This window comes from Chelonoidis abingdonii, chromosome 3 (assembly GCF_003597395.2).
Source record: "Chelonoidis abingdonii isolate Lonesome George chromosome 3, CheloAbing_2.0, whole genome shotgun sequence".
NCBI lineage: Eukaryota > Metazoa > Chordata > Testudines > Testudinidae > Chelonoidis > Chelonoidis abingdonii.
This window is the reverse complement of record NC_133771.1, coordinates 100880194-100896870: the sequence shown is the minus strand read 5'-3', so window position 1 is coordinate 100896870 and position 16677 is coordinate 100880194. Positions and strand designations below refer to the sequence as shown.

At 44.3% G+C, this 16677-nt stretch overlaps 1 protein-coding gene across 1 annotated transcript in view; it reads right to left on the bottom strand.

The window, feature by feature from the left end:
- The window catches only part of RSPO3 (R-spondin 3), a 93034-nt gene that overhangs the window by 29332 nt on the left and 47025 nt on the right, over window positions 1-16677 (bottom strand). The window contains exons 2-4 of the mRNA XM_032784857.2: window positions 16464-16655; window positions 14709-14855; window positions 11363-11560 (exon numbers count right to left, since the gene is read on the bottom strand). Coding sequence (XP_032640748.1) covers window positions 11363-11560; window positions 14709-14855; window positions 16464-16655 — 537 coding nt within the window. The remainder of the gene's footprint in view (window positions 1-11362; window positions 11561-14708; window positions 14856-16463; window positions 16656-16677) is intronic.

The window sequence follows — 16677 nt, the reverse complement described above, 5'->3', positions numbered from 1 at the left end:
TTTTTCACCCTCTGTTTTCTCTTGTGGAGATGAGGCATCTAGGACAAAGTCCTCAGGGAACATAAGGGGGTACAATAAAGACTCATTAATGGTAAGAAAAACAGTTTAATAAGTTCATTTACTAGGCTTAGCGATGTGGGGAGGGTGGCTAGAGTGCAGTCAGCATTTCAACATGCAAACACTAACTGCTTTCTCTGAATTGTTCCCTTCACAGGAGCAGCTGACCACACACTTCATGTTTTTAAGTTTCAAAATGGTTTATGTCCTCGTTAACCAAGTATCAAGGTTGTTTACTCGCAGTGAGTCCAGCACAATTTAGAGCATGTTCCAGAAGAGCTAAGGGCAGCTGAGTGACCCCGGCAACTGCTCTCTGTCCTGCCAGAACAGGGAAGAGAGGAAGAAGGCAAAGGAGAGGAATTGGAAGAGGTGAGTGTCTCCAAAAGAGGCACAGAGGCAACGGCCAGCCAAGCAGCCATTTTCAGCTTGCCTAGGTGCATAGCATGTGTTATCTTGTGCATACAGAATAGCTCAGCTGCACATGCAAACGGTCTTTGATAGCGTGGGCCTTTATGTATAATATAGTTGCCCAACCCTGGCCTGTGTCTCCTTTCCTCTTGGAGTTATTAGGCATAATGCGGAATTAACGCTCACATAAGAAAATAAGGGATAGCATAAAGGTCTAGTTGTTATAAGAAATAGTTTTAATCTTTATTGGGCTCTAAGGGTTAGATTTTTAGGTGCATAAAGATTCAGATAGCACCTAGTTGCAATTTTGAAAATCCTACTAGGCATCTATCTGCATCTTCAGGTACCTAAATGCTTTTAAAAACCTGGGGCTGAATGACAAAAAGGAGTTTGGTGTTGTGACGTAGTACCTAACTTTTGGGCACCTGGAAAATCACAGGAACTACCCTGCAATCCATAAAGTTTAAGTTTGGTAACTAGGATCCATATACTATGAGACTGTGATTCTCAGACACCAGCATGTTACGTGAGAAGCCGCCTAAGCTAGCCAATGGGAGATACCCACAAGGAGGCTATATATTAAGGCCCTTCTCTCTCTTGGAGATGGGCAACTAACTTCAGACTGCAGGCTGGTATCTATCTCTTCATAGCAATTCACAGGTTCGTGGTGATAGGCACCTTATAACTTTTAGAGCAGTTGCATAGGATGTTGGGCACTCAGGTTCAGTTACCGCTCAGATAGAGGGGGAGAAAGGATTTGAACAGGTGTCTCTTACCTCACAGGTGCAGGCTCTAATTACAGAGCTATGGGATATTCTGCTACCGGGCCTCCTTAATCTCTCTTGCTAAAGCTGTTCTACTGTGGCTAAATAATAAAACTAAACAACAATTAGAGTAGAGGGCCCACCAGGCTACCAAGTCATTCTGTCTTTTGCTTGCTCTCTTTCTCTGGCCCAATGATTATTTAAGTATTTAAGCCATAGTGGAACAGCTTCAACAGGACAGATGTCAGAAAATCCCATAGGTCAGTGGCGGGAGACCTGGGTTCAAATCCTTTCTCCCTCTTTGCCTAAGCGGAGGAATTGAACTTGGATTTCCTATTTCCCAGGCAACTCCTGTAACCAGTGGGCTAAAACTTATAAGGCATGCTGTTGCTCCTTCTCCGCCAGCTGAGTTCTGAATGGAACCTGATCCTATAGGTGGCTGCTGGGTTGGGCCATGTATGTGTCTTAAATGTTTGAATGCCTGTCTGCCTGAATTGCTCTGGGCCTTAGGTGGGACATAGGTGTCCAGACATTTTGAGTATGTCTACATGCAATAAAAGACCCCTGGATGGCCCGTGTCAGCTGATTTCGGCTTGTGGGGACCAAGCTACAGGGCTATAAAATTGCAATATAAACATTTGGGCTAGGGTGATCATCCATCCAGAAATGAGTGGGACCATCTGAAAATGCAGAATTCGAGTCCTGATCTAGGCTGAATGACTCCTGGAAATCATTTGTCCCTGATTCCCTGTGGCCCCACTCTGCACCTGCCTGAGGCTCAAGGGTGGCCCCAGCCTCTTCTTGGTAAAAGGGGCTGGTTGAGGTGGGCCTTAGCCCTCCCCCTTGCCATGAGGCCCAGCCCCCTGACCCTTCTCTTTCCCTGAGGCACAGTCCCTGCTTCTGCTCTTCTCCCAAGTCCCCAACCCCCTGCTTCTCTTCCTTACCCGAGGCTGCACCCTGGCTCTTCCTCTTCCCCCTGAGGTCCTGCCCCCTGGCCAAGAAGTAATAAGAGCTGCCCAGGGACCCTGGACTGCTGTGGGGAGCCCTGGACACGCCACTTGCCCTGGGTGGCACACCACAAGGGGCAGGGACATGGGACGGGGACTGCTTTTGAGCACCCTGGCCACCGTCCAGGGCAAGTGAAGGTTCCAGGGCTCCCTACAGCAGCCCAGGCTCCCTGGTCAGTTCTTACCATGGTCCAGCTCTGGCTTCTGGCCTGGCCAGGGGGTGGGTCCTCAGGGGGAAGAGGTGGACCAGGGGATGGGGCCTCAGAGTGGGTGGGGTCCTGCATGTGTCCTGCTTTTGCCTTTTGAAAAGATGGTCACCTTCCGATTTTGGCTGCTGGACTCTGGGACCTCATGAGTGGGGAAGGTCTTGGGCCAGCCATGGATGTTTTATTGCAGTGCAGACACTCTTATAGTGAAGCAGCAGTGTGCATACCTAGAGGCAGAAATTTAGGCACAGAGGAAACTTTTACCCTGAAAATTTTGACCGTTTGGGCACCTACCAGGGTTAGGCAAGAGTTTTGTGCATCTAAGTGGAACCAAAATGGGCACTAAAACCCCTAAATTAGGATTTAGGTGTTTAACTCCTTCTGAGCATTCAACCCCTGGCTTTAAGGGTCAGATTCCATACTGCACCTTTCAGGTTTGGCACGTCACAGGTGATTTTGTGCTAGCTTTGCACCTCTGAGATTCTGGGCTGGTCCAGGAACCAGTGCAGCTCTGGTTGTAAGCTACAGCAGTGCAAGTCACTGCTCTAACTTACACCAGCTCCACTCAGCCATCTGTAGGGTGCTCTGCAGTCTAGAATAGCCAGAACGCAAAGTACTCAGGCCAGTCCTTCCCCGCCTAACTTTGTATGTGCCTGGGGCTATGAGTGGGAGTGACATAATGCAGTCTACACTAGCTCTCTGCTTGAGAAAACCACAGGAGGCCATTTAAACTGGTTTTGCAATCTCTGAGCTGCTGTAAAAGGGACACAGAACTGGACCCTTAGTCTCAGCAATGCTACTAATGAAGGATAGAAATGTGTTAAAGTTAAAGAGTCAAAACCCCAGCCAGGAAAGGAAACAAAGGGCTTTCTTGGCAGAAACAAACAGAAAATAAACAATCAAACTCTTCACAAGACAGATTCCTCAATTATAGTAGCTTGGACTTGCAAGAGGCCAAAGCTATGACCCAGTGGCATATACACAATGTAAACACAAGGATACAGTAATTAGCTTCACGTTAATTTTGAAGCTTCAGAAGCCTGGTGACTAATCATGCAGCAAGGTCATTAACCATAGCCACACTGGTTTCTTTCACACAGAATGCACTTCATTACTGTCGCACCACAGAAATGTATTACCGTGATGTCTCAGCTTTGAGCATTTTGGTCCTTGTTTTAAATGTCACTAGCCTAGATATGTCTGGGGGACAGTGGGAGAGGTTTAACATGATCTTTGATTGGACTATCACACCTTCCCATGTACCTTTAGGTAAAACGCTGTATGTAAAAAAGTAACCTTGCTGAGCAGTCAGTACCAAACATGGCCAGAGCTCCTGGACTGTTCTTTTTTTAGATGAGGAGCAGTTATTTGAGAATTATGGGCCTGACCCAGAACACACTAACATCAATGAAAAGCCTTCCATTGATTTTAACAGACTTTGGATCAGGCCTTTCATTTTTAACATGTGGAATGGACAGGGACAGCCAACCTATTTAATTTCCCATTCTTTATGGGTAAGGCTAAGTTTTAGTCATGAGTATTTTTAGTAAAAGTCATAGACAGGTCAAGAGCAATGAACAAAAATTCGTGGCCCATGACCTGTCTATGACTTTTACTAAAAATGCCTGTGATTAAATCGTGGGAGTGGTCGCTGGAGGGACGTGGCGGGGGACTGCTGCTGAAGGGGGGCACCCGTGGTCAGCAGCACCAGCTGCTCAGGCCGCGGACTGTGGCTGCTCTGGCTGGCTGCCTGGGGACACTGCCAGGGCCTCCGGAGCAGCGGCTAGTGTGCCTATCCCCGGGGCCACCCAGCAGCGACTGGTGTGGCTGTTCTGGGGACCACCTGAGCAGCTGGACCTAGAGCCAGCTGCTTGGGCAGCCCTGGAGTTAGCCACACTGGTTCCTGCAGAAGTCATGGAGGTCACGGAAAGTCACAGAATCTGCGACTTCCACAACTGTTGTGACAGACACGGAGCCCTACTCATGGGTTGCTTCCACTTTGGACTAAGCAGGTGTTCCTCTACTGCAGGATGTCCATTACAATAACAAATACAATAGCACTAATACATAATACTGTTTTGTCAAGACTTAAGGAGAACAGAATCTACTATTTCATTCCCTCTCCTGTCAATTTTTGTTGGGCTGCCTGTGACTCTCCTGAAAGAAGCTATGGTATTGCCAGGGAGCCCAGCCTCACAGTTTAGGCAACACTGGCCTAGATACTAGCAGAAGGGTTCATTACTAGCCAGGTGCTCTTGCTAAGCCTACAGAAAGACCCAGCCAGAAATTCCAATATACCCATTTTATAGAGCTAACTTCTCAAACAGCAAACCTCCCCTTAAAACGTATTTGTGTGTTTCTTTATTTTGCATTAATAAGAAAAAAGATTATGTGTAATCAGTGCAACCTGGGATATTCTGACCTTAAGGGCCAAAATTTCAACATCCTGTTCCACAAGTGAGGCCCTCACAATGCAGGCCCAACACTCCATTTGTACATGCAAACTAAGACTGATAGGATCAAATGACTGGGGGGACTCGTGTTGACCTTAATGTATTTTGCATCGGGCCCCTCATCAGTGCTCCCTTTGGTTACTAAACAATAAGGATGAATTCCTGGCCCCAATGATGTCAGAGAATTTGCCATTAACTCCAAGAGAGCTGTATTTTCAATACACAATATAATTCTTTTTATTTCCTGTTTTGTTTGTCTTTTGTTACAAACTTCATGTGATTTTTCTGTCAGTTCTGCTTGGAACAGTTTAATTGAATGCTAATGAAAGCCAGGTTTATAAACAAAAGAAAGTGATCAGAGATCAGCTACACAACTTTTTCTTCAAGAGAAATACTAAATGAGCAGCTTAGTTTATTAAGCAGCCCTTTGTGTTCCATTGATGTGTGTGACTCTGTGGCGTGTGAGTGAGTGTAAGGAAGGGGAATTTATCACTTAATATTTTAAGCCTGTTGGTATTATGTTACATTGTCTTCAGCTAAAGTAACAGCTACTCTAACCTTGATGAATGGCTTTGGGAATTTTAGCTGAGTAGTGTTTTTGGAAATCTAATGAAAGCCTGATAGGACTCCAACTATATCTATGGGAGCCAACTGCATATTTATCAGATTTGGTCTGGAAATATGTTGGACACACACACACTAATTAGGGATGGATGAACTAGTTTAATAAAACAACAGAACTGTCCTGAATCTTGGCCTTCCTGGCTATTCAAACCAAACATAAACCTTTAGATTCAGATATACGAAGTGGAGAATAGCAACATTTTCCATCTATCTAGCTCCATCAATTTATTTCAATATAATCCCGTCTTCATTAAAACTACTCCTGTCCAAAGCCTTCTCTTCCCCCCGCTTATTCCTTTGTCTCTTCCATTCTTCACCTAGAGATCACTCCCTGCCCAAGGAGATTTCTTCCTCCCCATTTCTGGGGTGCATTGAAGAATCACAAAGCACCCACTTGGTTTTCCGTAGCAAAGTGTTACCTATCAGACCCACTGGGCTAACCTGCTTCCAAGGAGCGCTCTCTCTTCTGCTTAGTCAAAAGCAATTCTCAGCACAGTCATGCCGTGCTTCCAGGCTGCCCTGAGTTGATGGTCACTAAACTGCAGTTAGAAATAATTGAACCCATCTGTCTGAGTGCATCTGCTGCTGTCTATTAGTTTATACTTAGATTGTAAGCTTGTTGGAGCAAGGACTGTCCTTTTTTTTCCTGTGTTTTTACAGAACCGAGCACAACGGGTTCCTGGTCCATGACTGGGGCTCCCAGCCACTACAGTAATACAAATAAATAATAATAATACATTAATTAATGTTCCACAACAAATACATATATTTGATACATTTAGCGTGCATATTTTCTTGCATAATAAACACTGTTTCCCATGATATAGTCCTTATTCATAATTATTAGACAATTTTTGGTGACTATTTAAATCTTGGCAGATTGATGATGAAATGTCCTTTGATAGCATTCAATATTAGCAAGGCCAAGTGTATTGTTTAGTTGTGATTAGTCAGATAAATCACATGGTATAGTTTTTCCACATTCTCAGCAGTTCTGGCAGAAATACAGGTACTCATGTATGAAAACTTAAAATTCATTTTCCACAAATATTTGTGCATGCAACTTTGACATTTGGTTTCCTGCCAGTAAAAGCCAATCTCATGTACCTTTGCAGAAAGCAACCACTGAAAGGTCATGAGTATGGCCAAAAGCACATTTATGAAAAAACTGTAAGCAAATCTTTCTGGATAATACACAGTATTTTCTCAGTTCTTTTTCCATTGTGTCCCATAATGCATTTTGCACCTCTGGAAATCACAGCAGTACTTGGTATCATCATCTGTCTCATGACAGTGATCGCAGCAAACTAGTGCACCAGTTGACTCTCATGCAGTGGGATTTTCATTCAAAGGTCAAAATCAAAGAAGGATCTCAACATGGGCAGGGAAAAGAAGCACCTTATTAAACTGGAGGATGCTTGTGTCTTGGAAAATGGATTACAAGACAGAAAACACAGATGAGGGAGAGAAAGGAAAGGGATCAGTTGGGAAGCAGGATCAGTTGCTGGGCAAAGGATCAAGTATATTGCAGATTGGATGAATTTGGAAATCATGGCTTGGAACGGGTAGAAAATACCAAAATAAACCCTCAGAAGGTTTAGGTGAGGATAGAAGTGTTAGAGTGTCCTACCTGGGACACAACAGCATAGAAATTGCCATGTTGGATTAGACAGTGGTCCATCTAGGCTAATGTGGGCAGCTGTAGCCTGCTAAATCAAGGCTGGAAGAACTATTTATGGTTCAATTCACCTAATTATCCCAGTTGGTTTGCATTCTGTCTCAGAACCTAGCACCTTCTCCCGTGAAGACCTCTCAGTCTACTTCAGTGAGGAGAAAGCAGAAGCAGAATTACAACCCATCTTGACAGACCAAAGGACACAATAGACAAATGAAACAAAAGAATCTTTCCATGTGCTTTATCTGAATCTGCCTACTCACCACAGGCAAATGCCTATGAGAGATACTAGCAATTTAGCTGACTAACACCCTGTCTCTAATCTCACCTTCCTGAGCCAAGTCACAGAGACAATTGTGGCAAACAAACTCATCATCACTTGTCCTTTGCCAATGCTCTAAATCCCTAACAGTCAGAATACAGACTTAGATTCAGCATGGAAACAGCACTTGCTGAACTAGCTAATGATCTGCTTATGACCATGGAGGAATGACCAACATCAGTGCTGATACTACTAGATCTATCTGTGGCCTTTAATATAATAGATGTAACAACATATGCATTGCAAAATAGCTTCCTGTGTTACTTAAATGTGGTTTTCATTTTTTCTTAACAGTGAACCCAGTTTTGCTTGTTTTCTCTTTTCTTTTCTAGAACTTTCTTTCCCCCTGCTTTCTACTGTGTAGCTTGCTGAATGAATTTAGCCTGTGGAGCTCTTGTATATTTCAGGTGTCACTCACGAAGGAACAAAACTTTTTTTGTGGAAGAGGGGGAGGTCAGAGTGAAGAGGCAGAAGTGGCCTGGAGATTAAGGTGAAAAGCTTCATTTCCCCTTTTCCAGTAGAAAAGTAAGTATAGACTTTTAGCCTTAAGTCTCAGTTTCCTGGCTTGTGTCACCATAATCCAGTCCTTAATGTTATTTTAACCTAGTTGGCTTTTTGTGTGAATTTCCTTGGTTTTATTAAAGATTTTCTTTAAAAAATAATCCTTCTCCTTTATGGAGGTATATAAAAGCGGAGATGACAGAGAATCATGGCTACTGTTACAGGGGTTAGGTGTAGCCGTGGATTTAAAAACTTTTAAAAGAGCAAAGGTCTCCATTTTGCCTTCAGACATACACACGCACACAAATCCCACTGGGAAAGATGCTGTTGTAATTTATACTTCATCCAGCCACACCAATTTCAAAGGGGTTGAACACTGGGTGTAAAGCAGGGCAGACTATGGTCCATTACTTGCTCAAAAGAAACAACTTTATGCACTTTGCAAAAATAGATTTATTACCTTAAAGGACTTTTTGTGGCATACAATATTTTGCAAATATGGTTTGGCACAAGTCCCATAAAGCACAAAGTAAGAATTGACAGTAAAATATGTGAGGAGTTTCTTTTAAAGTACTTACTACACATGAACAGCAGACATTTTTCAAAATGAAATGTCTTGACCAATATGAAGATGCTGCCAAAATACCATATACATGCACAATATCATCATCACCCAGAGAAAAATGTTATTTACAGTTTCAGCATTAATGTTCAGTCCTGTGTTGTTTGCTCAAGCTTTGGCAGCAAAAAACAAAACAAAACAATTCCCCTACTCCTCCTTGCAAAAAACCCCCCAAAACCAAAAAACTGATTATGACCCTTAGTTACTGAAGGTTAGCTAGATTGTCTCTCGAGCTGTGCAACTGCGTAGCAGCATTCAGAGGAAGTAAGAACCTATTTATGTCTCTGGATGCAAGTCAACTGCATGCTGCAGAACAGCTGTGGAGTGGAGGCGGGTCCAAGGGCTGAGCACCTCTCTTGGAGCTAGCATCAGCACTGCTGCGAGAGGGGCAGGATCGTCCCGCCCGAGCCAGCAGGGCTGCCTGTAGAATTCACACCGACCTTCCAGACGCACCAGCCGGTTGGCAGAGGCTGCTTTGCTCTGGCTTCTCCTGTGCTTTCCTCGGCTGCTGATTTTCATAGTTCCAGGCGGTCCGCGAATCATGCCTCAGGCCACTGGCCCCGCTAATCAACTTCACACTGTGGAACAGCTGTGGAGTGGGGGGCAGGTCCTGGTGCTGAGTGTGGAGTTGATCAGCAGGGCCGGTGGCCCCGGCCATGACTCGTGGACTGCCTGGACCTGTGAAAATCAGCAGCAGAGGGAAAACATGGGAAGAGCCAGCCAATGTGTCTGAAAACACAATGTGAATTTTGCATGCAGGCTTGGGTGGGACGATCCTGCTCCTCTTGCAGCAGTGCAGACACTAGCTGAAAGAGAAGTGCTCAGCCCCAGGACCCACCCCCACTCCACAGGTATTCCGTGGTGTGCAGTTGATTCTCAGATCCCGTGGAGTGCCCTTGTGGACCCCCAGGGGTGCGTGGACCCCAGTTTGCGAATTGCTGGTAAAAAGAATAAATGAATGCTGTGCTCTTGCTGTTTGCTGACCCCAGAGAAGATGGATAGGGTGTGGATGGGGAATGGATGGAGCCTTAGCTCCATTGCCTTCAGTACACTGCCCAGCAAAGCTAAGCTAGTATGGGGTGGGGGAAAGTACAATCTACTGCTTCCATAGGCTAGCCCTGACCACTACCTCCCACAGCAAAGAGGATGCAGGAAGGAAATTGTAGTGCCCTGAGTCATCAATCCTTCCCTGTCATACTCCTGCGTGGGGCAGGAACACCCCATCTTTTATTGTTGCCTGAGGCCTTATGAAACAATCCAGCCCTAAAAATATTAATAGTAGCAAAAAGTTTGTCCATTTCTATGAGTAACTTGAAACAAACCATTGGTAACTGATAACAACCAACACAGGATTCTGAAAATGTCACTCTGTGTGTCACTCGGAAGCCTAGAATGTCTGTAGAGTTAGTGTGAAGTGATGAAAGCAGCTACGAGCATGGCTGAGAGCTCTCTTTGTTCAGAGTATCACCAGGTTGATTCATCACTGGATTTCACAGTCTATTACCATCCAATTTTTAAGCTCTCAGCCATTTTGATTTTACGAATTACATCCATGCGGTGTACAGTGACAGTAAGCATGTGTCTATGTCATACTAAGAGTCCTAGAGCGTTGTGATATCAGAGGTAATTCAGCCAATCACTACCCTTACTCTACAGCTAATTTGCATGCAACAAGTTCATTGGCTATATGAGGGAAACTGCCAAGTTGGTGGAGTACTCATGTGACCAACTGGCACCTGCACAATTCACTGCAAATCTCACAGCACACACAATAACTGGCTCCCCAGACACAAATCAACAACACAACTATCGCACACAATCACCCCAAACATCACTCTGAAGCTTACAGTGTCTGTTGAGTTAGTGTGAAGCGATGGAAACAGCTACAAGCCTGATGAGAACTCTTCTTGTTCAGAAAATCACCAGGTTCAATATTCCATTGACTTTGCAGTCTGTTAATGTCCAATTTTTCATTTCGCACCCATTTTGGGCTTTTTTACAGACTTGACTACAAATTATACCTGTGGGACAGCACAGGTTTTCAGCTACTAGTTAAATACTAATTAACTAATTTGGACTCAAAGCATGGCCCATTTTGTGTGTCCAGGCAGGGAGTGAGGGATGTAAGGCCCTCTCTGATTTCCAGTGCTCTACCTATACCATGAGTAGCAGTGCAGAAGGGAGAGCGGTCTCCATGGGGCTGTGACCCTTTCTTTGCATGTGGTTGAGGAGTGGGCAGGAAGGAGTAGGAACTAGAAGGGGCGTGGGTTCCCATCCTCTCCCGTGTGACAGCCAGAGTAGCTGTGGCAATGCACTGGGGGAAGAATGCTGTGCCAGGTGTGGGGTTGGTGCAGTGCACTTCCCCATCGAATTCACAGCTTACAGTATGGGGCTAACATTTTTGGCCTCAGCTTATTTATCTGTATGGGTTTCCTTTAACCTACACACCCAGGTCTTGCATAATGCCAACGGCAGTTCTGCCTGCAGAACCCATTGAGAGGAAATACTTCTAGAGTTTGATCAGACAGAAGGCAGATTTCGTAAGGAGTCGGCGCAGTTTTTACTCTGTGCGAGGACACGATTCCACATCTCCTCACTCAGGCCAAACAAACACTAATGCCAGTGGGAGTTTTGGTGCCTTAAGAAATGCAGGCCCAGGAGTTCAGAAGTGAATTATTAAACAACCCCAATGTCAAGCTCATATGATGGTGATAACATGGTACCTTTTCCTTCCTTCTGACATCTCTTTCTTTGTACAATACATTTTCTGTTTTCACTTGTAGCTGGGCACGGATTGCCCTGTGCTGAAGGATGCTGTACAATTTCTCTGACCCTTGTTTCATTTCCTCTCTTGAAGCCACATGTTTTTCCTTTCTTTGTGCAGGAGCTCCATGGACTCCACTCACTAGCTTCACAATGCACTGTAACAAATATACAACATGCTGAGCCAGACCGGAAACTTTAGGAGCGCACAGTGCATACAGGATATTCATTTTATTATACATCAACCAAAATGTAAGAAAAATGAATTAATCTTCAAACTGAAAAGCAGGCTGGCCTTGAGCAAATAAATCTTCTTTCTAAGGCCAGTCTCAGATGAGAAACTGGGCCAAATAGTGCTCTCAATTTCCTGGGTCCAAATTGGGAGTAACTCTGTTTACCTAAATGGAGTTACTCTGGATCTACAGAGGTATAACTGAGAGGAGAATTTGGTCTGTCCAGGATGCTCTCAACTGTAAAATAATGCTAATCAGTTATGTACTAGTAGGATTGTTTCACACTAACTGCACTGCTTTTGCCAATTCCATTCAAGAATTATAGCAAAAAAAAAAAAAAAAGGGTTTTGGCAAAATGAGACATTAGGCCTGATTCTGATCTCACACTGCTTTTTACAGAAGCATAATTCCTCAGACTTCAGTGGAATCAAACTTGATTCATACCCAGGTGAGAGGAGAATCAGGTCCATGCTGTTTACTCTCTTGGTATTGAACAACTTAGTCAAGAGCCATGAAAGGGATGCTATTTGTAACACATACCAGGTAAAGGTGGGGAAAACTGGGAGAGACGTTGGGTTTGGAGGACTTCATTGGTAGGGTTTTGCTTTTGCAAAGCCCAGACCAGGGACATTTGGATCCAGCTCCCTTACTTTTGTAACTTCTTTAGCAAAGAGTGCCTTCCTAGACTTGTACATCACCTAATGTATTTTGTATGCTTCTGTAATGCTTATGTAGATAATTCTCAATGTTTAGGAGTGTGCTTTTGAATAATTGTCCTAGTTTGGCCCATCTCCTAATTTTTCTTCTGCAGATTAAATGTAGTGTACGTTTAATACCATATACATCCTCTGTCTAGAGCAGGGGTGGCCAACCTGTGGCTCTGGAGCCACATGTGTCTCTTCAGAAGTTAAGATGCGGCTCCTTGTATAAGCATTGACTCCGGGGCTGGAGCTACAGGCGCCAACTTTCCAATGTGCCAGGGGATGCTCACTGCTAAACCCTTGGCTCTTCTACAGGCCCTGTACCCACTCTACCTCTTCCTGCCCTCTCCTCTGAGCCTGCCATGTCCTCACTCCTCCCCCTGAGAGCATCCTGCACACCATAAAACAGCTGATCGGGAGGTGCAAGGAGGGAGGGAGAGGCACTGACTGGCAGGGCTGCCGATGGATGGGAGGTGCTGGAAGTGGGGTGGGGAGCTGATGAGAGGTGGCTGACATATTACCAGTGGTGGCTCCAGGCACCAGCTCTCCAAGCGTGTGCCTGGGGCAGCAAGCCACGGGGGGCACCCTGCCAGTCGCTGTGAGGGCAGCAGTCAGGCTGCCTTTGGCGGCATGCCTGCGGGAGGTCTGCTGGTCCCATGGATTTGGCAGCAATTCGGTGGTGGATACGTTGAAGTCGTGGGACCGGCGGACCTCCCGCAGGCATGCCGCAGAATATGCAGGACCGGGGACCTCCCACAGGCGTGCCGCCAAAGGCAGCCTGCCTGCCATGCTTGGAGTGGTGAAAAAGCTAGAGTCGCCCCTGTATATTACTGTGGCTCTTTGGCAATGTACATTGGTAAATTCTGGTTCCTTCTCAAGCTCAGGTTGGCCACCCCTGGTGTAGAGGAATACACCCTACAACAATATGAGGATGATGGATTTAATGACCTAATAGATTTTTCCATCTCTGCAACTTATTTCCAAATTTTACAAACCCTAGAAGACTGCTGATCTCAAAAAATCTCCACTTAATTGTTATGTGGCTCACTTTACTTTTCATATTACATGTGAGGCTCTCCTGTTAAAATAATAGGTCTTTACATGCACTGCAAAGGTCTGTTTTTTCTCTGCAGCTTTTAATGACTTTTCCTAGTCAAGACTGACTCATTGTTAAAGCAGCTAAGTCCTAGGCAGCTTGAAACACACACCAAAGAAGCAGAAATGATTCTTCAGGTTTCTTTGCTGTGATGAAAGTCCTTGCTTGGAAATCAAACTATGAAAACCATCACCACCACTGAGGTAAATATATATTTGGGAAGAGAGCTGCAAAACTATTGTATATTATTTTTATTCCTTTCAAATCTGCTCAAGCTTTGCTTCCCTCTCAAAATATGCACACAATTTCCACTGGTACCTTGAGATTTACATCCGCATTCATGGTGTGAGCAGATTTCTACCAGTGCCAGGCAGTAGTACAGAGCTCCGTGGCTGCACAACATAGGCAGCACAAGAAGCATAAGGACTGTTCCCCTCTTTGCATTTTCTGAGTGACAGGATCAGTGTTGCCTATTGCCATGAATTTGTCTTGCTTTGCAACAATACTTGAAGTTTCAATTAAAGCCCCAGCCCCTGGAGTAAAGTGATTACATCAGAATCTCAGCTTCCATTAGTTTTTAAGTTAGTTTCTACTCCCCGTGGCTGTGGACAAAAGCTTAAAAAATGTGTCCTGAAGGCACCTTAAAGGCTCATAAACCAGAAGACAAATAAAAAACCCAACATCTGTATAAAAATCTCATGATTGAGGGGACGATGAAGAGGGGCTGACTCATGGCTTTTTAACGTTTGAAGTTGTCAATACTGCAAGACACCTCAACGGGTTGGGGAAGGAGCAATGGCTCTACCCTCTACCCCCAAGCACCAGTTAGCAGAGCTGGCCCGGTGTGGAAGAGAAAGCATGTTGCATTTCCTGAAGGGGTGTAGTACAACCGATATTCACCAGCATGCTGAAGATTTTGGGGAGGAATCCCTGAGGTAGAATTCCTGAGGTGCTCCATATCATCCCAAACATTGGCCTATGCTTAACTGACACAAGAGAGTCCCTAATAATTGGAAGTTGCTCATCAGAGGGCAATGGATTGTTCTGAAGGAGCCAGAGGGTAGATTCAGGAAACACCTTGAGGTTATGGCACTGGAGAACACTTCTTGTGACTGAATCTTTCTTTAAAATAATTCAGATACAGTGTTGGGTTTCCTGTTCCTAACTCTAAACCTATTCCTGCAAATCCTCCCCTGCACTTACTCCATGTGGTCAATATGAGTGCCAAACTTGCAGGGCTTGCTGGGTTGGGGCTTAGGCTGGAGACTCCACTTACCAATGCTGGTGCACTCCATCGTGTGATTGTTGGGTTCCAGCCCCTCAGGGCAATTTTCAAGGCACTTTCCGTTGTGTAAGTAAAACCCACTTTTACATTTTGTGCAGAAATTTTTGGTGAAGCAGGTATCACAGTCAGCTTTACATTCTGTAATACAAAATGGGAAGAACTGTGTCACTTTCACTCACCCCAGTTAGACACTAAGTCCCTGATTTACATGTTTGCCGAGGTTTAGGTTTATATTTTATGCCACTCTGGCAATGTATAAGGGCCTTCCAGTTAGAGTACATTTTATTCATATCCATGTGAAGTCCCCTTTACACTGCGGGAAATGAGAATTCGGTGGCAGCTTCTATGTTTAGCTGTCCATGGCGGCTTCAGCTAAACATAGAAGCCCCCTCGCCAAATTGCCGCCACCGCGGAAATGTGCCTGCCTCCCTAAGGGCAGACAGAAAGCCCCCGCTGTCCACGGCGGCAATTTGGTGCGCTGCTTGGGGTGGCGAAAACTGCAGAGCCGGCCCTGGCTAAAATGCAAGTCAATGGAGAATCAGGTCCATCAAATACATCGCCATTCATTCCGGAAGAATTAAAAACATATTTCAGAATTTAGAATTATTATTTTTTCTTTTCATATTGATTGATTGATTGATTGATTTCTGCTCCATTACTTTTTGTTGCAGTCCCACAGCATTTTCCATAATTACTATGTTTATATCATTCATACAGGACAGAAGCCAGCTACCAGACATGGATTTTTAACAATATGATAAAACTTGTACATATATTATTGTGCAAGTGATATACAAAGGACATGGTTACATTTACTCTAGAGATACTGTTAGAGAAAAGTGCACATTTAGTTGAAGTTGTTTAGTGGCTCGGAGGTTATATGAATATAGGATTATGCTCCAGCATCCACTCATCAATAAGTAAGGAGAATTACTTAGCTATAATTCCCATGTTATATTTAGTCACGTAGGTGACTAGTAAATAAAGTTGGTCAAAAAAGGGTTTTTCTCCAGGTTTTAGTTTCAAATTTCAAAATGTCAAATTTTGTCAAAATTCAAAAAGTATTGATGGGTAGGAGGAAGGAAGAGATGCAAGTTAGGCTCTAACCCCACGGAAAGTCAATGACAGTTCAGCATTTCCCCACAGATTGACAGTTGACCAGAATATAGTAACAGGCCGAAATTGCAAAAGCACCATTGTGGTTATGCTATGCATAGTATATAGTTACAGAGAGGTCATGCAAAGTAGCTCTGGAAACCTCAATGTGGAGCAGTACTCCTCAGTATCAATTTCTATCTCACAGAGAAACAGAGGTCAGGCTGAGGGATTGACAAGAGCATTGTCAAAGAGTGTATAAATGGTATGGATCTCATGGTCACAGGTTCCACTCTGTGCAGTTTCAATGGCCCCTGACTGCTGCTACAGCCATTGAGCTGTAGCTGTGGCTCGTGGACACTGGTGGACTATACTGGTATCCTTTACCTTTGAATAAGGATGTAAGAGAGGAGTCCATCCCCAGTGCCTGGATAGGTCATCCATACAAAGTTATTTTACTTAAGCTTTGCCACTCTAAAATTCCACTCAGCTGAATATTAATTGTACCAGCATAAAAAGGCTGAACAAACTAAAGAATCTGTCTATCTAATATTTAACTTCTTTGATTCATAGGGATACACAATATGAGGCTTAGTCTCATATCAGAAATAGAAAATATATAGGTACAACATTGCTTTCCCCAGCACTTACTTGTACACTTATTTATTTCTGGATACCGCGTTCCAAAGTATCCACTTGGACATGAAGAAAGACATACTCCGATCTGTTTCATGCCAATTCTTTCCAGAACAAAAAAGAGTCTGGGTTTACATGACAAGCATCCATTGTAGTCGGAACATGTGGCACACCCTCCTTGGCAACCCTGGCTCACATTGGGATGCACTGAAAAGACAAGTTATTTTAA